Source organism: Erinaceus europaeus, chromosome 9 (genome assembly GCF_950295315.1).
Source record: "Erinaceus europaeus chromosome 9, mEriEur2.1, whole genome shotgun sequence".
NCBI classification, from domain to species: Eukaryota; Metazoa; Chordata; class Mammalia; order Eulipotyphla; family Erinaceidae; genus Erinaceus; species Erinaceus europaeus.
In genome coordinates, this window is record NC_080170.1 from 46,858,180 (window position 1) to 46,882,051 (window position 23,872).

The window sequence follows — 23,872 nt, forward strand, 5'->3', positions numbered from 1 at the left end:
GGTCCATACTCCCAGAGGGATAAAGAATAGGAAAGCTATCAGGGGAGGGGATGGGATACAGAGATCTGGTGGTAGGAATTGTGTGGAGTTGCACCCCTCTTATCCTATGGTTTTGTTAATGTCTCCTTTTTTAAATGAATATTAAAAAAAAAGAAAGAAAAATAAGCATCACAAGTGGTGAGAGAAAGGCAGATCTCCCTATCTAGCATGTATAACAGTAGCTTCCCAGAACGGATGGAATTTGGGATCTGTGGGCTGAGGGTGAAAATAGAAGAAACATTCTGGATAAAGTAATTTTCCTTTGTGAAGAAGCAGCGAATAATGGGTATAAAATGTTTGATGTTGTGTTTAGGCAACATTCAAAACATAGATCTGAGATATTTAAACGTTTTATTCTGTAGGTATTGGAGAACTACTGAGGATCACTAGTATTTGAGCGAGACTGAATTGGCAAGTGCAGTATATAGAATGGGTTGAAGATAGACTCAACCAAGAAACTGCTAAGATTAAGACTGGAAGTAATCTGTTTACCAGAAGTGGGTTTATTAAATGATATAGCCAAATATATTAAATAGCCATGGATAACGATGCAGTCATAAATAATGAAGGTGGTTTTTAACTAATTTAATGGTATAGTTACCAAGAGATGAGCACTGAGAAAGCTAGGTTGATCTAAAAAGTAGACAGTTTTCACTGTAGTCCCTCAATTATGAAAGGTTTGTTTATTTATATCACCACCAGGATTATCACTGGGGCTCGGTGCATGAACCAAAAATCCAACACTCTCAATGGCTATCTTTCCCTTTTTTCTTTTTCTTTATTTGATAGAGCAGAAGGAAAATGAGAGGGAGAGAGAAAGACAGAGAGATACCTGCAGGAGTTGTTTCATGACTTGTGAAGCTTCCCCATTGCAGGTGGGGAGCAGGAGCTTGAACCTGGTTCCTTGTGCATGCACTAAGCCAGGTTTGCCATGGCTTGGTCCCTCTAAAAGGTTTATGCTCAGAGCTGGGAGATAATTTTCCCTGTAGAGCACATGCCTTATCACGCGTGAGGTTTTATGTTCAAGCCCTAGCACTGTGGACAGCACTGGAGGAGCTCCATGAATGGTTGAATAGCACTGTGGTGGTTCTCTTCTCTCTGTGTCTTCCCCTGTATCCTCTCAAAACAAAAACAAAACCAACAACAACAATGACAAAAAAAAAACCCAAAATTAAAGAATGAAGAAAATTAGCTGTAGTTCACTGGTATCATACGTGAGTTAGGTTCCGGGTTCATTCTCCAACACTACGCAACTAAACTATAATAAAATGCTCATGCTCCAAATATGAATAAATGACATCACTATTATATTTTATAATCTATACCACTAGGGCAACTTAACTGTGAATGAATGAGAATCTGACCTGAGTGGTAGCTATAGGAGCAGAGAAGAGAGAAATACAAAGATCTGTCAAAAAGAGAAGCAGTGGCTTCTCCTAGCTTACTAGCCACAGAGATGGGAGGGAGGAGAGGTCACGAGCTCCTCCACACTGGGAGTCCACACCCTGGCCAAGTGGGATGGGCACCGGATAAGTTCCGGAAACAACCTCCTATACTCACTCAGGCTCCTCCATGGGCCTCCACTCCACATAGTGATAGTCTCGCTGCACACTCTTCAGCCATTCCCTGAGGATCTCCGTTGTGTTGTCCACATTGTGATCCGTGGCTGCCCTGCACAAGACAGACCACAGAAGAGCTCAGCAATGTCATTCAAAGCATGTCAGATCCAAAAGAGGACAGATTCGATAAAAAAGATCAGTTCTGGGGGAAAAAATATATATGGGAAAATAATACCCTCATTGACCAAACTCGGCTTAAAATTACCTCTGGGAATAGAAAATAGCTTGCCCGGTAGAGTGGACACCTTACCATGTGTGTAAGGCACTGGTTCAGGTGCTGGCACCAAATGGGAGGGTGAGGGAATGGACGCCATGGATGGTAAAGCAATGCTGTGATATCTCTTTTCTCTCTTCTCTCTATCTCTGTCTCTCTCCCCCCCATGTTTCTCTCTCCCTCCCTCCCTAAGTAAAAAAAATGAAAATACTAGTCCAGAAAGCTACTCAGAGAATGTACTGTGCATGTATGAGGCACTGAGATCATTCCCTGAGGCCACATGGTAAATTGAAAAATATTGTCATATGTCATCAGATCCTTAAATGAGGCTTGGCTCATAGCAGAAACAGTGAGTAGTTGTGCTGAAACAGTATGAGCTTTCTAGAGAAAGCTAACAAATCCCGTTGGAAACTTTGCTGTATGGTTTGCTAGTTATCAAAGAGATAAAGTCTGTTTTATCATCACTGAAAACCATCTAGAGTACTAAAATTCAATAGTTAAGTTTTATCTCCATTTCAAGTTAAGTTTTTTAATTAAATTTACTTATAAAATAAAAAATATCAACAACACCATAGGATAAGAGAGGTAAGATTCCACACATTTCCTACCACCAGAGTTCTAAAGCCCATCCCCTCCTCTGGAAGTTTTTCTGTTCTTTATCTCTCTGGGAGTATGGACCCAGGATCATTATGGGGTGCAGAAGGTGGAAGGTCTGGATTCTTTAATTATTTCCCTGCTGAACGTGGGCATTGGCGGGTCAATCCATACTCTCAGTCTGTTTCTGTCTTTCCTTAGTGGGGCAGGGCTCTGGGGAGGTGGGACTCCAGGGTACATTGGTGAGATCAATTGCCCAGGGGAGTCAGGTTGGCGTAATGCTAGCATCTGCAACTTGGTGTCAGACTACTGGAGCTGAAGAGTTGATACCGAAGGCCTCTTGTCTGTGGACATAGTCTGAAGTGAAACATGTAGAGGTGCATGCACTTTCTGGTTATTGCTGCTTTAATTACAAGCCCTGGTGAGGACAACCACCTCAACAGTCCCCAAGATAAAACTCAAATCTGGGGGTTGGGCAGTGGGTTAACTGCACATGGTGCAAAGTGCAAGGACCAGCGTAAGGATGCCGGTTCAAGCCTCTGGTTCCCCACCTGCAGGAGAGTCGCTTCACAAGTGGTGAAGCAGGTCTGCAGGTGTCTGTCTTTCTCTCCCCCTCTCTGTCTTCCCCACCTCTCTCCATTTCTCTCTGTCCTATCCAACAACAACAGCAATAACAACAAATATAATAACCACAACAATGATAAAACAACAAGGGCAACAAAAAGGAAAAAAAATAGCCTTCAGGAGCAGTGGAATTGTGGTGCAGGTGCTGAGCCCCAGCAATAACCCTGGATGCAAAAAACAAACAAACAAAACCCCTCAAATGCAAGGTGTCTGCACCTACCTATTTTGGATGATCTTAACCAAAAAAGTCTTCAAATAATGGACACAAAACTTCCCTCTGTTCTATCTATCCACTTGTAAAGATGCTTAACTCATTTGTTAAAGCAAACCATATTTTTCCAACTACATCACAAAGTAAATTCCTGTTCTATATAACATACACATTGAAAACAGTTATTGGGCTGGGGAGGTAGCATAATGATTATGCAAATGACTTTCATGTCTAAGGCTCAGAGCTACCAGGTTCAATCCCCAGTAACACTAGTGTTCTGGATTAAAATAGTGGTAATGGTAGTGGTAGTGGTAATACAAAGCTATTCAGATGACCTAAAAATGAAGACATGTCAATGAGCTGATAAAAAAAAGCAGAAAAGAGTTGTAATCTTGATAGTAGGCCTGGCATAACTGAGGCCACAAATATTTAGTGTGACAAAGAAGGATATTTTACCACTAAGGAACACAATTCACATTAAAGATACAACAAATATGAATATCTTTTTTTTTAAATTTTTTAATTATATTTATTTGACAGAAACAACTAGAAATTGAGTGGGAAGGTGGTGATAGAGAGGAAGAGAGACAGAGACACCTTCAGCACTGCTTCATCATTAGCAAAGCTTTCCCTCTGCAGGTGGGGGCTGGGGGCTTGAACCCAGGTCCTTGAGCATTGTAACATGTGCACTCAATCAGGTGCACAACCACCCAGCTCCAGAAATATGAATACCTATGTATTTTCACTCATCATGAGTTAGGGAACTTTTCCTTGAGGAGTTAGAGAGTAAAGGTTTGGTTTACACTTAACTCTGTCTTTGTAGCAGCTAAGCCTAAAATTATACAGAAATGAGTACATACTGCTGAACTCTAATAAATATTTATTCATAATCACAGGCAGCCTGCAGGCTTTGTGGAAGAAGGTCTCAGATCCTTTTGAAATATTTTATTTATTTATTTTGGATAGAGGCAGAGAGAAACTGAGGAGTGGGGAGATAGAAAGGGAGAGGAGTGGGAGAGGCAGGAGAGGTAAGCAACTGAGAGGTCCCCTCCTCCTTCAATGGGAAAGCAGTGGTCCCAACAGATTGTCATGGTCCTAGATATCCCCTCTCTGTCCTTGGAGCTAGTGCTCACAATGAAAGAGCTGGTCCTACACATTTGCCTGCAGAGGGAAGTTGAGGCCAATTCTCTCTCTCTCTCTCTCTTTCTTGATGGCAACGGGAATGGATACTCGTACATGTATGATGCAGTTGAGTGGCCTCCCCACCCCAATTTCTTTTACATTTTTACTTCTTATAGAAGGAGAGATAGACAGAGAGAAGACAGACACTGCAGCACTGCTCAACCAACCATAGACCTTATCCAGTGTTTTCTGTGCTGTTCCCACGTGGTGCCTGGAACAAAAGCATAGGGTCCACACACAGCAGGGCATGTACTCTGCTGGGCGAGCTATCTCCCAGTCCTGATTTCTCTGTGGCTCTTCCTCTATCTTCTCTTTGCTGTGCAGTCAGCAAAGGTCTGGGAATCACAGAGCCACTGTCAGGTTAGACTGTATCCACCATCATTGCCCAGGTGGGAATGTACTAGGCTAATGAAGTTTGCTGATGATAGGTGTGTGTCACTGTCCCTCAGGAAAGTGGGCAGGGTGACCAGACCAGTGAGCAAGCACATGTGCAGAATTACAGAGCTACTATAGGAGGCTGTGGCCAAGTTTTTTTTTTTTTTTCCATTTGAGATTTTTCTGGCAATGTTCAAAGATGCTGACATTTTTCTGCATTGTGGAAGGTCAGCTTTCTTTCCTCATCTTGGTTCTCACATTCATTGAAATAATTGTAACTGACTCTTTTTTTTGTTTTTCCACAAGTCCTATTGGGGCTAGGATGATTAGGATCCTACTGGACCCAGTCTCATCACAGGTAGAACAGAGATGTGGAGAACAGGGGGCTTCTGGATACTTCCATGCACCCCTGGGGAGTGTTTCCTGCTTTCCCACAGAAGTTTCAGCTCCTAACAAGACAGCAACATTGGCAACATGGTGTAGCACTTGATCTCTGCTTTTCAAAAACTGACAAAACCTATCTCCCAGAGGCTCAAGGGAAGACTGATGGAATGAATGACAAGGTGAGTCATCTCTGGACTAGTTGCACCATGACTGATGAGCTGCCAAAAAGTGAAGCTTCCAACTAAAACATCAAAATCTGAACAGCCCTATGAACTGTTTCTAGCTCCCACCCAAGGAGGAAGACTCACTGGCAAAGAAAATAAGGAACTCTATCCAAAAGCAAAAGACCACTTTGGGAAGGAACCAATGAGGGTGAAATAATGGTTTAAAAGATGGTTTAAAAGAGTGTAGTCTTATCTCCCCATGACAGATGTCTGAGCACCACTTCTACCACCAACTGAAGTTGCCCTCCACCATAACGCACTGGGTCCCCCATGTCCTCTCAACTAGACTCCAAAATTCCTTTTTTAAAAAAAAATTTTTAGTCCTCAATTCCCACCATTTATGTTTCTGCTCTCAGGGAATGACTGAGCAGCAGGAGAAGAGATATGCTTGGCCACAAAATATGATGATAGATCCTCCTTCTTGGTTACTGTGTGGAGTTGTTTAAAGATGTAGAATCTAGGTGGAAACTAGACACGGGCAGGGCAAAGGATACAGACACAAGCATGGGGTCTGGGAATCACTCTCAACAGATGCCTTTCTCTAGGTCCTCCCAAGTCGATGAACATTGACTCTTCTTAAGAAGTAAGAAAATCACTTCTTGTGAACCGCTTCTCATCTATCCTTCCTTGGTATGTCCTGTTTAACCCCATAAATAATAATAATAATAATAGGCATCATACATCTGAATATTGGAGAAGGATAATGGGGTGGGGGGGGTTTGGTTTGTGGCTTGGGAGGTAGCTTAATGGTTAGAGCAGCATATGTGCCAAAGTGATGTTCTCATTCTCTCTCCTCGCTCTACCATAAGTAAATAAAAAAAATAAACAAATACATCTTTAATAAAAAGAAATGCTTTGTTATGGAAATGCAACCAACCAGTGAACTGATTCATCTTAAAGGGAAAGAAAGGGGAATGGTGCAATGTGCCAAATAACTAGCTAACAGTCAACTCAAAACAATATTACCTTCAGACTTGCTAACCCACCTTCATCCCACCTCTAGCTCAAACACCCCTCAAACACACTTGTCCCCAGAGAATTATATTCATTTCTCAAATTGGAAGAAATTCTTTGCCTTGTCAAGAACATCATTCAATCTGATCATCCCAGAATGATCATATGGTCCATCAAGAAATCAAACATTAAAAGTAAAATTCATAATTCCTTGGGGTTCATTCAGTATAATCTTCCCTGGAGTCAAAGCCCTCAGAATTTCACGGAAAAATCAGCTGTAGTGTTTGTGACAAGACAGATATGTTTCTCATTAGCTAAATACTCTTTTTCCTGTTTTTCTTCTTTGTCCCTTTATTCTCCTTCCCACTCTTTTTTTTTAACCCACTCCTCATTTCCTCTTTTCCTTGTTGGTTTTTCCAGTTTTATTAAGAATTTGACTCTGTGTGCCTGGAAGCAATGAGATTATTAGGGATGTTTCTACATGATAATCAACAAAGAGCTGATTCTAAAGAAAAAACAAGCTCTAGGAACATTATCCAAGAGCCCTGAATCTCCTGCTCTCTGAAAGCATCAAGTGAAGACTGGGAGCCCATGCCTATAACCATACATCAATTTACTGTTCACCTGTCTAGGACCACATGCATGCATGTGTGATTAGCTGGGGCAGTGTCTTTCCTCCATGACATGGGAATAGTCTAGAACCTAACAAGATCTACTGTGTAAACCAGGCATGTGTCATCACAGGCTTGGTGACTGAATGTATGACCCCGTTTGTGTGATACTTTTCCATAACCAGCCCAAATGCCTACCGAGGCTGAGCAAAGACAACACAGAGTGAAACTGGGTGGTGTTGAAGCTACCATGCATGAGAAAGACTATGAAGGATGGACACAGGACCCAGGAGGTGGCTCACCCGGTAGAATGAGCACAGTGCCATACACCATGCACCAGGTTTGAGCTCCCAGCCACCAAGTGAGAGCACCTATTGGGAGGGGAGTTTCATGAACAGTGGAACAGTGTGGCAGTGTCTCTCCTCTATTTCTTTATCTTTTTGACTCACTTCTATCTGAAAGAAAGAAAGAAAATGGCAGCTGGGAGTGGTAGAGTCCTGGAGGCACTGAGCTCCAGTGATAACCTTGGTGGCAAGAAAGAAACAAACAAAAACTGGATGTAATATGCACCCTCTGCCATCACTGTACCAGACTGGATACCTACAAATGTCAGATTTCCCACTTGCTCCAGAGCAGCCATATAGCCAGGTTGTAGAGACAACAGCCTGTCTACAGCTTACAAGAACTTTTAGTCTGAAATGCTCAGCATCTACCCCAGCACGACAGGGACCTCAAACAAAACCCACATTGTTTGAGCTCTTTGTAGCCACAGCTCTTCTCTGCACGTGCTCAGGGCACATAGCTCAGTAATTAAATATTTCAGTTAGGATTGGGAGGAGAAGAATAATACCACCCCCACTACTTTCACAAACACAGAAAGCATCTGTGATGAAGGAGGAGCAAGAAGCACAGTGCCCAGAAAGTAGCCAGACCTGGTGGAGCAAATGCCTGGTGAGGCACAAGGCTGTGTGGCCCACCAACACCACCTCCGGCCTCTCTGCAGAACAGGGCAGGTGTCAAGCCCACTGCCCCTTCTCAATGATGGCTTTGTTATGGCATGAGTCACAGACTTAAGGCCTACCTCTCTATAGTGTACCCCTCACTGGTTTTTAGTAGATTCAGAATTGTGCAAGCATGACCACATGCCCATTTCAGAATAATTTTGTCACCATCCCCTCCCCAAGAGAACTAGCTTCCCTTAGCAGTCATAATCCATTGTTCCCTCTCTTGCAGCCCCCAGCAACCATGGTGCCCCTCTGTTCCTATGCATCTGCCTGTTCTGGACATTGTACATGATGGAATCAGACAACCGAGGCCTCCTGCTTTTTCTCAAAAGAGGAAATCAATGCAACAGAAAAATACTAAGCCTGCAGAAAGCATTTTGATTTTTTTTTTTAAATCCACTGCTTTCCTGCTTTCATACTTGTTTCCCCACTCAAGAAATTGGCCTAGAAACGTGAATAAACACACACAAAATGTCCAATTCACAGGCTGAGCTCAAGACTGTTTTCCCATAGGGTCACCTCCAATAAGAACTTGGCTCTGGCTGATGGAGAACATCCAATCCTGCTGCTACCCAACACCTGTTGTCATGGTTCCAGCCGCTGTAGGCTGGCCAGCTTTTGAGACCAGGGTAGGGCCTGCTCTGAATCTACCTGCTTCAGGAGGCTGAGTCAGCCTCCTCCATCACTTCCCTGGTGGCTCCTCCATGGGGACGAGGGGGTCAGAGCCCTCTGTCTGGCAGCTGTGAGGCCCACCCTCCTCTCCTACAATTACTTGTGAGCTGGAGGCCAGCAAGAAGCATTTCTGAGGCATTTCAAATGTTTTTTCCCTTACAGTGTCAGAGACAAACAGGAGGCTGTGTTTTCTTTTCCACCTCCATCATGGAAAACTACTGTCTGGGAGGAGGGAGGACAGTATGTCCACTCTGTACACTCCCTCCTCCAGGGTCTGTGTGGCTCTGGGACACGCTGCAGGGGGCAGGTGCGGACACCTGTGTGACTCACTGCCCGAGTGTCTGAGCAGCCACTGTGTCAGGTACCTGGCTCTGTTCTCACAGTAGTCCTGAGGTGGCATTCCCATCACCCCATTAGAGAGAGAAGGGAGGTTACATCCCAAGAAGAGTGCCAGGTCACCCAAGTCTGGACGAAGAGTCAGCTCAGACTGGGAGCCAGAGAGCAGGCAGCTTTGTTAATACCTCTCTCGGTGTCTTATTTGCACACTCTTGTCTGAAATTTATATGGAAGGAAATGAAAAAGAAAAGAGAGAGTAAATTGTCATTTTTGTTTTCAAAGTTCTAGCTCCAGGGGCTGGGAGATATAACTCTCTCCCACAGAGTGCACAAGGATCTGGGTTTGTAGTCCCCGGGGCTACATGGGATTACACAGAATAGAGTGAGAGAGAGGGGAGTTTCATGAATGGTGGAGTGGTGCTATGGTCTCTCTCTCTCTCTCTCTCTCTCTCTCCTTCTCTCTCTGTCCAAATCTTTATGTCCTGGAACAAACAGACCAACCAAGAACTGGTAAATTCAAATAATATCTTGAAAAGCAAATAGTACTCACATAACTTGACAGATTTCTCTCTTCAATATTTCTCAAAACCTTCCTTAACTTATATATCTCCTCTCTGACAGGTTTAGGCATTTTATTATTTTTTCCACATTTTTCATTTATTTATAAAAAGGAAACACTGACAAAACCGTAGGATAAGAGGGGTACAACTCCACACAATTCCCACCACCAGAACTCTGTATCTCCTCCCCTCCCCTGATACCTTTCCTATTCTTTAGCCCCCTGGGAGTATGGACCCAAGGTCATTGTGAGATGCAGAAGGCGGAAGGTCTGGCTTCTGTAACTGCTTCCCTGCTGAACATGGGTGTTGACAGGTCATCCATACTCCCAGCCTGCCTCTCTGGGAAGAGAGTAGCTCCCAAATATGGGAAAGGTATATAAATATTGTTGTTTAGGCATTTTTATCCTTGCTAGCAATGAAGAAATGAGGGTGTAGGGAAAGGATGGCTCTTTAATATCTGCTCAAAGTTGATCTGGTGGCTAGAGAAGGTCGGTTGAGGAGCCTGGATCTTACACTTCCAAGATACTGGATTTCCCCTGACCTCCACACATGGCTCCAGTTCCCTGATTTTAAGTTCTCTTGAAGCCATGCAGCCCTTCTTTCTATTACTTAGCATGGCCATGATTTTATATTTATCTCAGTGGCATCTAGTATTTCATGTCTTCCCTTCTGATCTGCACCCTGCATAAGAACAAGGTTGTCTGTCATTCTAGTTTCAAGCCAGGACAATATCTGATGAATAAATAACTCAGGGCAACAATGCTACCGTAGCCCTTCTTTTTAGTCATACAGTATTTCAAATGTGGCTACTTGAAAAGAAAAAAATATGAAAGCCACACTCAAAGACTGGTGAAATATCTTTGGGGATGCTTCCTGTCTGTTTCATAATCCCTATCTGGAAATTCTGACTTTCTAGTGGGCAGAGTGACAGAGGTCACGTGTAATTTGGTATTGAGCTATTGGAAGTCTGGAGATTGGGTCCAGTGACCTGTCCCAGAGGAGAGAGCAGGGAGTGTGATCAATGGCTCGGAAGGCTGTACCAGGCACTACCCAGTCAGGGCAGGGTGTAAACCATTGGAACTGTGGTCAGTGGTAAATATGGCAACAGGTGAGTCATCATCCTTCCCAGCCTCACTGGGGTGTGTCCTTTGAGTTAAATTAGAAATTCAGCAGAACTTGGCCCTCATCATCATAAACAGAGATCAGGTCCAACCAAGGCAGTAAAAGGCTGCCACTTCCCTGACAGAGGGCACATTGGTCTTCCCCAGGAGAAGCAAAGGTGGCTCTTCTGTTTTTCCTCCCATGCCATGCATCTCCATGTTCCTCTGGAGGCATCATGGGGAGGAAGTCAACCATGTACAAAATCCAAGATTGGCTCCTCAGAACCTCCTGACTAATTGTTCAGTTGCCTCAGCAAATTATCCCCCAACATGTCACCAGAGACACTATCAATCTCATTCTTGCAGAGTCAAGGATCAGAGAGGCAATCAGGCAGCATCAGAGGCAGATGTGAACTCACTGATCCAAGTTTCCTCAGCAGGGGGTCAGAGCACAGCCAGGGAGGCACTACAGTGTTTAGCTGCCTGTTCTTTGCATCTTGGTGGTGTGGGGCATTGCAGCACACAAGAGGGGTATTTGGTCAATGAATTTGGTCCTCTAATCTTCACAACATCCCAAGAAGAAGATTGCCATGGAGGATAAAACAGATTCAAGTCTAATTGCCATGCAAACTAAAGGGGAATTGCCAAAAGCACTGGGAGAAGAGAATTTCTCCTGAAAGTTAGGAATTAGGAATTACAGACTAGCTGGCATAAGAGCAAGGATTTTAATATTTGGCTCAATTAAAAAAAAAAGAGGGGGCCAGGTGGTGGTGCACCTGTTAAGAATACACACAGCACCTCACACAAGGACCCAGGTTTGAGCCCCTGGCTCCCCACCTGCAGGGGGATGCTTCAAAGGCAGTGAAGCAGGTATGCAAGTGTATATCTTTCTCTCTTCCTCTCTCAATTTCTCTCTGTCCTAGCCAATAGAAATGGGGGGAAAATGTCCGTCAGGAGCAGTGGATTCATAGTGCTGGTACCAAGCCCCAGCAATAAGCCTGGAGACAAAATTAATCAATTAATTAATTAAAAATAAAGAAAGAAAACAAAGTCAAGTACATCTTTCTTGAATGTTTCTTGATATTGCCAACAGATAGCCTGTATTCTTTCCAGCAAGCACTTGAGTCTCTCCATGAGCACACTCTCCAGTCCGCCTTCTCCTCTGTCATGTTGCTTCTGAATAAACACTGTGTGGTTGGAAGAACTGATGACTAGTGTTTGAGGGCAACACTCTAGATATCAAAACAGAAATGCTAGTGCTTCTTTCCAAATCTAAATGGAGAATTCCAAGTAGATCACCTTGGAAATTATTTTTATCTTGTTAACTGGAGGTGACACTACATTTTAAATCATGAAAACTCTAGAACACTATCAGGGACAGTCCACAAAAGTCAACAGAGTTGGAAAGAATGGAGAAAAAAAAAAGATCTGGCTTGAACTTAAAATTTGCAATTATGGTTATTTTAACATATGACTGCTCTGGGGATGTCATTTTCTGTTCACTGCGCTGTTGTTCATGTTCTGCAGTCCACAAGGACAGAGGATGCCGTAAGACAGAAAGGATAATAACAGAGCAAAGATAAACCCGGCCAGGCATCTTGGTTTTGATTGACTCTTACAAGAATGGACATGTCAAGATTTCTCTGGACTCAGAACAGTCTTTGCTGCCAAAGTGCTGGCCGCCTGTCACAACACCAGCTCCAATTTTTGCACCCTGTGACACCTAAAACCAAAGACCCTCAGAGTCACCAAGCAGAAAGCCTGCAGTCCCCAGGACTGGCAAAGAAAACAAGAGAGGCCAACAGGGAAGAAGATCTGGTTGTCATTCCTGTGCCATTGCACTGTGGCTCAGCCAAGGGCTGAACATTGGGAGAAGGCCAAGCTCCACATATAATTATGTGTGGTGGCAACATACAAGGACAAATCTAGGGGGCTTCCAGGGCTGATGCAGCCTTGTCAAGAATGCACTCAAAACCTCATCAGGACAATATTCCAGGGCATTCACATTTCATCTCCTTCCTCTGTGCATGCCCATTCTAGACATGAACACCCACAAATTCTAAGTGAAAGCCAGCTGTGCTAGTCCTCCCATGCGGGCTGTCTGTGGAAGCCTCCTTGATGGAGGCAGGAATCTGGACCAGATAAGCTTTCTCTGGGCCTCACCAGCACAGCTCACTCACAGTTTTAGTGCGAAGGGGAAATTATCTAGAAAGAGACAGCAGTCTGGAGAGCCTTCTGCTTATACTGCATGCCGTCTCCTTTCAGCTCCTGCCACAGTGATCAGCCTCCAGTCATCTTCAAAGTTGGCTGCTGGAAGTGCTTTCCTTCCTCACATTCTGCTGTTGGCAACACAGAAACCCAGGCAACCTCCATTCTCCTATCAGCTGGTATGAAAGGTGCCAGACAGGGTGCTCCAGGAAAGCTCCCATGTTCTCATCAGCTGTTGTGCTATTTCACCCTTTTGGGTGTGTGGGCAAGGAATACTTGGTAACCCTCTGCATCACATACTCAACTCAATGTCACTCTCACTGTGCCATTCTGATCCATATGTCATCCTCTCCGCTGCCTGTCATATCTCACTTGTAGACGGTGTAAATATAATGTGCACAATGCATACTTACTTTACAAATAATGTATAATTTCTATGTGAGGAACTGGGGAGACAGCAAAATGGTTCTGCAAAAGACTTTCATGCCTGAGGCTCTGAGATTTCAGGTTCCATCCCCAGCAGCAGCACGAATCAGAGCTGATCAGTGCTCTGGTCTTTATCTCTGTATCTTTTGCTCTGTATCTCTCTTTCATTAAATGAATACATGAATAAGATGATTTTTTAAATTTCTATGTGAGGTATAAGAAGTCAGAGTTCTGATCTTGGTTAATATGTGTCCATAATGATACATAAATCAATAAAAAAATGGTTTGGCAAAAAAAAAAAGCATGAAATTTCTCCATACTTAGACTAACTTTTGCTATACAATAGTTTATCAAAATGCAGAATAATGTGATTTCCAGGAAACTCCTAAGAAAAGAGAATGCTATTTCTTTGTCTTTCCTCATGCTTGCTGAGAATTCTTTTTTCGGGCCTTCTATCCTCCAAAAGAAAACAAAATAACAAAGAGAGTGAGGCTACCCCATGATCTCTGCTTGGTCCAACCCTTCACGTGCCCCCAGTCCCATAATTTCTGCTGCCTCCTTTCCTTAAGACAGTGAGCAGAAATGACCATGCTTTGCCACCAAACTGGGGTCTGGGGCATACATATTTTCATTGCTCATCGCCTGCTTCTTTATTCTGATAGAGGGACAAACAGTGAGGACAGACACCACAGTTTCACGGCATTCTCATGTGGTGCTGGAGCTCAAACCCGGAAAACCTATATATATTTTATTTTAATAAGAGAGGGAAAGCATGAGAGAGCAGAACACTGCTCAGCCCTGGCTAATGGTGGCGGTGAGGATTGATCCAGGGACTTCAGAGTCTCAGGCATGAGAGTCTTTTGCATAACTATTATGCGGTCCTTCTTTACCCTGTTGGCAATGATTTTTTAAATCTTGCCTGCTTCTGAGGCAAAAACACAAGCTCTCATTTGGATTTTCATATGAAACAGACCCTGAACAGAGCAGAGGATTGTAAGCTAAAGAAAAGGCCAAATGTGTGAAATGCTGAAAAGCCCCAAGTCCCTGCAGTGAATGTGTGTACGATTCAAATAGATCCAAGTGTTGAATTCACTGTTAATTGCTAGTATATTACTAATAAATTGTCAAAACAACTTCACTAAGTACACTAAAAATACACTGAAAATTCTAAATATACCAAAAAATTCTAAATATACCATAAAAATGAGTTTTCCCTTCAAGCCACAAACTGTCAAGCGTGATTTTATTTATAGACACAAAGAAATGCTCTACTCACTTACCATTAGAAAAATGCAAACTAAAATTACACTGAGATTCCATCTCACACCTGAGAGAATGGCTTCCATCAACAAATCAGGAAATGACAGGTGCTAGCAAGGTTGTGGGGGAAAAGGAAGACTGTCTGGAGTCCCTACATAAGTAAAAATGGAATTACCTTATGATCCAGCAATACCACTCTTAGGCATTTATCCAAAAGACACTCAAACACTAAATCAAAGGAACATATGCACCCTTATGTTCATAGCTGCATTACTCACAATAGACAAAGAGTGGAAGCAGCCTAAACGTCCATCAACAGATGACTAGCTGAAGAAGTTATGGGATATATATTCCTTGGAATACTACTCTGCAACCAAAAAATAGATATCATGACCTTTGGGACAAGATGGATGTAACTAGAGGTGATTATTCTTAGTGAAATCCTTACGTAAAGAGATGAAAGATAACTATCGTATGGTTTCACTCATGTGGAATCTAGAGATCTGATACACAAAAACTTGGGGGAAAAACAGAAGCAAGTAAACTGTTTCTAAGACTTGTGAGAACTGTCATGGTTATCTTTAGGCGTGGAAGGGGAAGGGTGGGGATACAGAACTTTGGTGGTGGGTGTGGTGTGGAACTATATAGTCTTATAATCCTTACAACCTAATAATCACAAAGAAAAAGAAACACACTTTATGACCTTCAAAAAAGGAAGGAAGAGAAGAGAAGAGAGAAGAAAATAAAAGAAAGAGCTGGTTTGTGGGGGGCAGCCAAAGTTTGTAAAGGGACTTTCTGGTAGCACTTAGTGGCAGTGGGTTAGGCCTGACATCTAAGGACCTGGCAGGGTACAATCAAGATTGGAGGTGGTGGTGGTGAGTTGAAGCTTATATATTGATGAAAGGAAAGGAGTGCAAGATTCACAAGATAAAAGTAGATATGAATATGAGTATTTCTCTGGTTTTTTTTTAATTGCCACCAGAGTTATTGCTGGGGCTTGGTTCTGGCACTATGAATCCACGCTCCTGGTTGATGTGGATATATATATATAATTTGATTGAGAGGAGAGAGGGAGATAGACAGGGTGAGAAAAAGACACCTGCAGACCTGCTTCACTGCTTATGAAATGTTACCACCTTAAATGGAGGCTTGAACAAGGGTCCTTGAGCATGGTGCTGTGTGCTCTCAACTGAGGACACCACTGTGCAGTACCTTGAATATTTCTTTACAGTGCAAAAACAATCATTTAAGTAATTCTGGAAAGTTAATAAAAGCATCTTATACTGAAATTATAATAAAAATCACAATTTTTCAAAACCTAGAAATGCCACAAACTCCCCAAAACTCAGAAAACTATTTTATTGACTAGCTACCTAACACCTAGCTTTTTTTTTTTTTAAGATATTCTTGGGGCCAGGAGGTGGCGCTCCTGGTTAAGCACCCACATTAAGTGCACAAGGACCCAAGTTCAAGTCCCAGGTCTCACCTGCAGAGGGAAAGCATCATGAGAGGTAAAATAAGACTGCAGGTGTCTCTTTCTCTCTCCCCCTCTCCTCTCAATTTCTCTCTGTCTTTATTGAATAATAAATAAATAAAAATAAATAAGATATTTTTAAAACACTTAAACTTTATTTGATAGGGCAGAAAGAAATTGAGAGGAAAGAGGGATAAAGTGGGAGAGAGAAAGAAAGATACCTGCAGCACTGCTTTACTACTTGTGAAGCTTTCCCCTTGGCAGGTGGGAACTGGGGCTCAAACTGGGCCGCTTTTTTGTGTGTGTGAGAAGTGAAAGAGACTAGAATACTGCTCAGCTCTGGCATTTTGAAGTACTGGGCAAGTGAACCTAGAAACTCATGCCTGCAAGTCCTGTGCTTATCTACTGAGCCATCTCCCCAGCTGCTGACACACTTCTATACATGTACCTACTTGGACTTTATTGTTTACATGCATGGCCTAACTTATTTTATGATATATTTTTTCTTGTGCCTCCAGGATTATCGCTGGGGATCAGTGCCTACACTACGAGTCCAGTGCTCCTGGAGATACTGTCAATGGAGGCCATTTTTTTCCTTTTGTTGCCCTTGTTATTAATCATTGCTGTTATTATTATTGTTGTCATTGCTGTCGTTGTTGTTGAATAGGACAGAGAGAAACTGAGAGAGGAGGGGAAGACAGAGATGGGGAGAGAAAAATAGACACCTGCAGACCTGCTTTGCTGTTCATGAAGCAAGTGGGGAGCCAGGGGCTCGAACCTGGATCACTATACCAGCCCTTGCACTTGGCCTCATGTGCACTTAACTCATTGCACTCCCGCCTGGCCCCCTAAGACCTCTTTTTTCATGAAATCATGAGACATGATTTCATATCTTAACAAAGATTGACTGAAATCTACTTTCTGTTATTAATAGTTCAGAAATTTTCCAAGCCCATTCACTGCATTGGTGACAGTTTTGTGGTGACAGTCACACATATGGTCAGGCCAAGACACATTAGATCCACCAAAACACAGCTTTGTGTGGCAAAGCCGAAACGTATCTGCACACAGTATACCAACCTAGGCTTGAGCTCTTCAGACACACTAGTCTGATATAGTCTACTTCATCTGATTCCCAAAGGAAAACACTGCTGGATAGGTTTTTAATTATATTCAATTCACTCACTGTGAATCAAATAAATCTCTGATAGAAGTTTTGTTTTGGCCAGGATTTAATGAGTGTCACACGGTTCCCTTTTAAAAACATATCTTGATTTTTAGTTGCTTAATTAAGTTCTACAAAAAAGTTCTATATAGGCAAATCACTAACTTATTAAAGAGAGCAAACCAACAACTGTGGTGTTCAAAGGAAAATAGACATGTGCACACATTTTAAGTTATGATTAATGCCATTGTAAACTTGTTGAAATGTAGAAACAGTATCTACCTCACAGTAGAGGGGATAAGAGTGTTGGTATGCTTCATATTGGTTTGGTCTCACTCCCCTCCCCCCTGCCTCCGGGAGACTGTGGTTTAGTCTTTGCCTTTTCCTGCTTCTCCCTTCTCCCCGCCCCCTATCCTACCTACTTCTGGAGTTCCTGACGCTGCCACCGGAGGAGAGGGATGGAGGAGCACATTGTGTGGTGATCAGGTGTTGGACTGTTTGCCCGCTCATGAATAAAGATTAAACTGTGTTCTCAGCTCAGCCACGTGTCGTATGCTTTACATTGGTTGGTTTGTTGCCCCCGGCCCGGCCATCCCGGTTTCAGCTCCGCCCCCGGCCCCTGCCGCCGCGGTTTCAGCTCCGCCTGCAGCTTCTGCGTTCCTGAACCCCGCCCCAGCCCCTGCCATCCCAGTTTCAGCTCCGCCCCCGGCCCCTGCCGTCCCGATTTCAGCTCCGCCTGAGGCTTCCTCGTCCCTGACCCCGCCCCCTGCTGATACGTCACCATTAAGGGACCTAGTGGCTGAGATACGAGAGCTGAAGGATATTTTTTCAGCATTTAAGGATTTTAAACCATGTGCAGTACACCCCGGGAGCTCCGTCCCCGTAGATATGCGTTTAGTCTCCCTTGCAGCCACTACAGCAGTTTCTACTGAACTTTCCACCTCTGTAGCTCCCTCTCCCGCTCCATCGGACCAAATCCACACATTCCCGGTAAACTTGGCCCCTTCTAAACAAAACCCTCAGCCATGGCAGCCATATTCCTCTAAAGAACTTGGAACACTCAGACAAGCAGTCAGGAAGGACGGTATGCACGCTCCATGGACCAAGTCCGTCTTGAGAAGCTTTTACCAGCATTTAAATACACCACAAGACTGGAAAGAACTGGCTCGTGCTGTACTCCCAGACCCACTCTATCTTCAATGGCAGGCATGTTTCCGCGATGAGTGCTCTAGGCAATCGCAGGAAAATAGTAACAAACAGGTAGAATGGAATTCTGATGCTTTGTTTGGAGCAGGAGCTTATGAATCTGGAGCTCAGCAGGCAGAAGCCAGGTTTCCAACCGGTTATTTTGAACAGGTACGCATCTGTGCAACACAAGCATGGGAAAGGGTGACCACACCTGATGTAGATCCATCAGCTCCCATTAACTCTTTTCACCAAGGCTCTGATGAGTCATTGGCGAGCTTCATCTCAAGGGTGAAGAGAAGCTTAGAGAGAAAGGTTTATAATCCTGACGTCCGCACACTACTCCTGCGCTCTATTGTCTGGGAAGGCATGACACCACAATTCCGTCAGGTATGCCTTAATCTTAAACACCTACACCCAGATAATTGGATTCTAGCGACACAGGAACTTACATCAGGCAATTATGGGGCACCCGCTACGACGCAGGTCTATGCAGTTGCCCCATGTAAGCAAAACGGGGCCTGCTTTCAGTGCAGTCGCCAAGGACATTGGCGTAACCAATGTCCTGATAAGTTGCGACCACGCCTCCAGTCAGGGAAACCACGCCTCCAGCCAGAGCAACCCCGCTTTCAGTCAGGGAGCCAGAGACCACGTACTGTTTGTCCAAAATGTCGTAAGGGGTTTCATTGGAAGAGAGATTGTTGGTCCCAATTTCATAAAGATGGTTCGCCCCTGAATGGTACAAATTCGGGGCCTGAGATTTTGTGGACCACTCCTGTTTTAGAACAAGGTCACCCTTCTATGACAGTAAAGATTGGCAATATTCCTTTTAAATTTTTGATTGACACGGGGGCAGCAAAGATGATTTTATGGCAAGAAGAGGTTCCGCAAGATTGGGAACTCATCCCTGGACCCAGTTTACATGGAATAGGAGGGATGACAAGAGCATTTTGCACACGAGACTCGCTTATGTGGGAAGACCCAGAAGGTTCTACCGGACACTTCCGCCCTTTGGTAGCTAATATTAGCACCAACTTACTGGGCAGGGATCTTCTGGAATGTCTTAATGTTAGGATATCCACAGACGCCTCTGCAGAGCGAAAAACTCATTCCCGCGATACCAGGTCTATTCAGCACCCCCAATACTAAATGCCACTGTTCGCAGCCAAACACCCCGCTTAAGCTGGCTTTCTAATGAGCCTGTCTGGGTGGAACAGTGGCCTTTACCTAGGGATAAGCTAAAAATTTTAAAAGAGCTCGTCCAAGAGCAGTTGTCCTTGGGACACATTCGTCATTCTCGAAGCCCATGAAATACTCCTGTCTTTGTGATTAAAAAGCGCTCAGGAAAATGGCGCCTCCTTCAAGATCTCCGTGCAGTAAATAAAACCATGCAGGTCTGGGTCTCCCCCCAAAGGGGTTTGCCTCTTGCTTCTGCAATTCCCACGGGAATTCCAATCATAGCTATTGATATACAAGATTGTTTTTTCTCTATCCCCTTGCATCCGCGAGATTGTAAACGTTTTGCCTTCTCTGTTCCGTCTATTAATAACGCCAGCCCTGCTGATAGATTTGAATGGGTGGTGCTGCCCCAGGGTATGGCCAATAGTCCTACAATTTGTCAGGAGGCTGTTAAATCTGCCCTTGTCCCATATATTCATAAGGGCCTTAATATTTTTCATTATACAGATGATATTTTAATATGGGGAAAATCAGATACAGATCTCTATGCCTTACGTGATTTTCTCATTCCTGCATTAAAGAAAAGTGACCTTAATGTAGCCCCTGAGAAGATACAGCTAATCCCTCCAATATCCTTCTTAGGTTCAGAGATTTCTCTAACGCAAATTCGTCCCTTAAAACCTAATGTTACCTTCCCTTCTAACCTTACTCTTGCTTCTTTACAAAGTTTTTTAGGAAATTTAAATTGGCTTAGGCAGTATCTCTATCTGCCCACAAGCTGCCTCCAACCACTGTTTGACCTGTTGAAAGGAAACAAACAGCCCTCTTCAAAACGTAAGTTAACTCCTGAGGCCTCCTTGGCACTGGAAAGGGTTAACCAGGCCCTCCAGGACATGCACCTTGTTCGATTCTCCCCCTCCTCTCCGGTAAACCTTCTAATCTTCAACTCCACCCCCACAGTAGTAGGGGCACTGTGGCAAGACCATGGGGTTCTCGAATGGCTTCACACGCCAGTAGGAGGAACTCCAAGACTCCTCACTGAGATAGACGCGTTAGCATTCATGGTTCGCCAAGGGAGAAATAGGTCTGTGCAGGTCTTAGGGAAAGAACCGGATTTAATCATTCTGCCCTTTTCTCTCACAGATACAGAGTGGCTTATACGCCATCATTCCCGCTTTGCCATAAGCTTCGTGGGGTTTCCAGGACAAATAGATAACCATTTTCCTTCTAATAAATTGATAGCTTCTTTACCTCTTCTGCCTCTACTAGCACCTAAACTTTTCTCTCGGGATCCCATTCCCTCTGCTCCTACAATCTTTACTGATGGCGGAAAAAGGGGAGCTGCTGCCCTTATATATTACCCAGACAAACAATCTCCTAAACCTCTCTTTACTGAGCTTCCTGAGAATTCCCCTCAGTACAAAGAACTTTATGCTGTTTTTCTTGCACTAAAAGCTGTACCAGAATCCTTCAACCTTTTTTCTGACAGTGTGTATACTGTTAACCTCACTATTAGTATTAAAAAACCATGGAATTGATTTCATTCTTTTTGAATTCTTTTCTTTCTTCTTAAAATGCTTTCAAAGAGATGTTTTTAAGGTAAAGAAGATGTTTGTTGGGAGTCGGGCGGTAGCACAGTGGGTGAAGCGCATCCCGGTTCAAGCCCCCGGCTCCCCACCTACAGGGGAGTGGCTTCATAGGCGGTGAAGCAGGTCTGCAGGTGTCTGTCTTTCTCTCCCCTTCTCTGTCTTTCCCTCCTCTCTCCATTTCTCTCTGTCCTATCTAACAATGACGACATAAGTGATAACAACAATAATAACTACAACAACAATAAAAAACAAGGGCAACAAAAGGGAAAATAAATAAATATTAAAAAATTTAAAATAAAAAAAGAAGATGTTTGTTGCTAGTATTCATTCTCTAGATTTCCTTCCCTAGGAAGCATAGAAGGAACTCCATTCCCAGAAATCAAGGTCTTCAAAAGCAAAGTAAACAGGATGGAAAATAGATCTTAACAATCATTTCATTCACAGGAAACTTTTCATTACTAATAAAATCAAGGAATGGTGTGAGTCTTTTTTTATCACTCACATTCTTCACTGTGAAAATGTAAATATTGAATAAAATATACATAGAATGATCATTTGCGAAAGTTAAGTGAAAAGGCATACAACAACTCTGACATCAGAGGTCCCTCTGAAAATTAACAGATGAACTTTCAGTCATAAATTAACACACTGGGAGATGCTTCAGACAGCAAGGACCGGAATCCATTGAGATCCATATTTCTGCCAGTGGCCGAATAGCAAGGATGCCAAGTGCCAGGAGGAAAGGAAGCCACTGAATAAACAAATGGAGATCACACAGAGCCACAGATCTACTTAAAGCAAATCTGGTTAGAATTATTCTTATATTAGAGATTAGATTTTGAAACATCTTGAATTTGAACAGGTCAAATCTTTTTTTCCCCATGGCCTAAAAATGTGCCCCTCCTTTCCAAAATAAAAGAATCATTGTTCTCTACTTTGATTTGGGGCTTCTCGGTCACACTTTGCTTTCTCGGGGCTCTACATAGCAGGCAGAGGAGAGGTTGCTATCCACCCAAAGAATCAGAATCACATGAGGGTGAAAAACAGCATCTGTGAGGACCCAGGTATGAGACAAAAAATCCTGGCAGTTATCTTATTTTTCATAAAGATGCCAGAGCTGAGTCTTGCCAGGCAGACAGCTATGAGCTCACTCGTCTTGAAATAATTACACATTGAGACTTTTCCCCAGAACAGGACTAATGGGTTTATGCAGGAACCATAACTCAAGCACTGGTGTACCGGGCTTTTTCTTTTGAAATCAGTAATTAGTGCTCTCTTCCTGTACTTGGGCTAACAAAATTCTCTTGTGACATTAATCAACAAGCTAACAGACATAATAAAGTGTCAATATTCAACCCAGACAGGTTGCTTTTAATGCCTTTTGTTTCCTCTTTTGCTTAGTAGTCTCATCCTGTTTTAGGAGATAAAGGAGTTAAATCCTTGAGTTTTTAAAGGATCTCACACTGCATAATTAAAATTCAAGAACATAAGCAGAACTCCGAAAGGAATCACTGTGTAGCCCTGAGCCAATCTGAAAGATGTTCTTTTTCATCGAGATGTGACATCAACTGAGGGAACAGGAATAACAAAGGGATGAACTATGTCCAAATTACTTTTCTGGGAAGACACAGAGAAGCATCTAAAACACACCTCTAATGGGCTGAGAGGTAATTTAGAAAAGGTATCAATTGAGACAAACACAAATGGTTTCAGAAAGTAAACCATAGACTATGGTTTATTTATTCTCAGTTCCTTTGACATCAAAAAGATGAAGTGGGGGGTCGAGCGGTAGCACAGTGGGTTAGGCGCACGTGGCTCAAGATGCAAGTACCAGCATGAGGATCCCAGTTTGAGCCCCCGGCTCCCCACCTGCAGGGGAGTCGCTTCACAAGCAGTGAAGCAGGTCTGCAGGTGTCTATCTTTCTCTCGCCCTCTTTGTCTTCCCCTCCTCTCTCCATTTCTCTCTGTCCTATCCAACCACAATGGGGCTACAACAAGGGCAACAAAAGGGGGGGGGGAAGTGGCCTCCAGGAGCAGTGGATTCGTGGTGCAGGCACTGAGCCCCAGCAATAACCCTGAAGGCAAAAAAAAAAAAAAAGATGAAGTGCTCCTTTTAGGGAGACTATTTGCTTTCTAGCTCAAAGCAACAGAATATCAACATAATTTGTTACCAGAACTTAACAGCTGACACCCAGATTAGTGAAAGTAACACCAAATCTCAGATACCCAGATACAAAAAGGAAAGGAAAAGCTCAAAAATTCACTTTACTTCTGGGCAAAAAATGATTCGACCCTTAAACTCAGAAATCACACTGATGCTGTTACATTAAAAGGAAACCCCATTCAGACATTTTATACTACCATATCTGAGGCCTGGTGTTATCAGGTTGAGTGGGCAAGACCAGAATGGCAGCCAGACTGCAGTGCTTTCCCAAGTTAATGTTGATCCAGCAGAAGGTTCTGTTCTGTTTGTTTGTTTTTTTTTTTTTTCCTTTCCCCATGCAGTGCTGAAGAAAGAGCCAAAGCCTTGTGCATGCATAATATCACTAAACAACTCCCTGGCCAAAGACCCTTTTTTTTTTTTTACTTTATTTATTTATATATTTATTTACTTACTTACTTACTTTGCCTCCAGGGCTAGCTGGGGCTCAATGCCTGCACTATGAATCCACTGTTCTGGAGGC

General features: G+C 43.3%; 1 protein-coding gene across 1 annotated transcript in view; it reads right to left on the bottom strand.

Moving 5' to 3' along the window:
* The window catches only part of COLGALT2 (collagen beta(1-O)galactosyltransferase 2), a 90,546-nt gene that overhangs the window by 50,844 nt on the left and 15,830 nt on the right, over positions 1-23,872 (bottom strand). Inside the window, exon 2 of the mRNA XM_060197821.1 lies at positions 1,600-1,710. Coding sequence (XP_060053804.1) covers positions 1,600-1,710 — 111 coding nt within the window. The remainder of the gene's footprint in view (positions 1-1,599; positions 1,711-23,872) is intronic.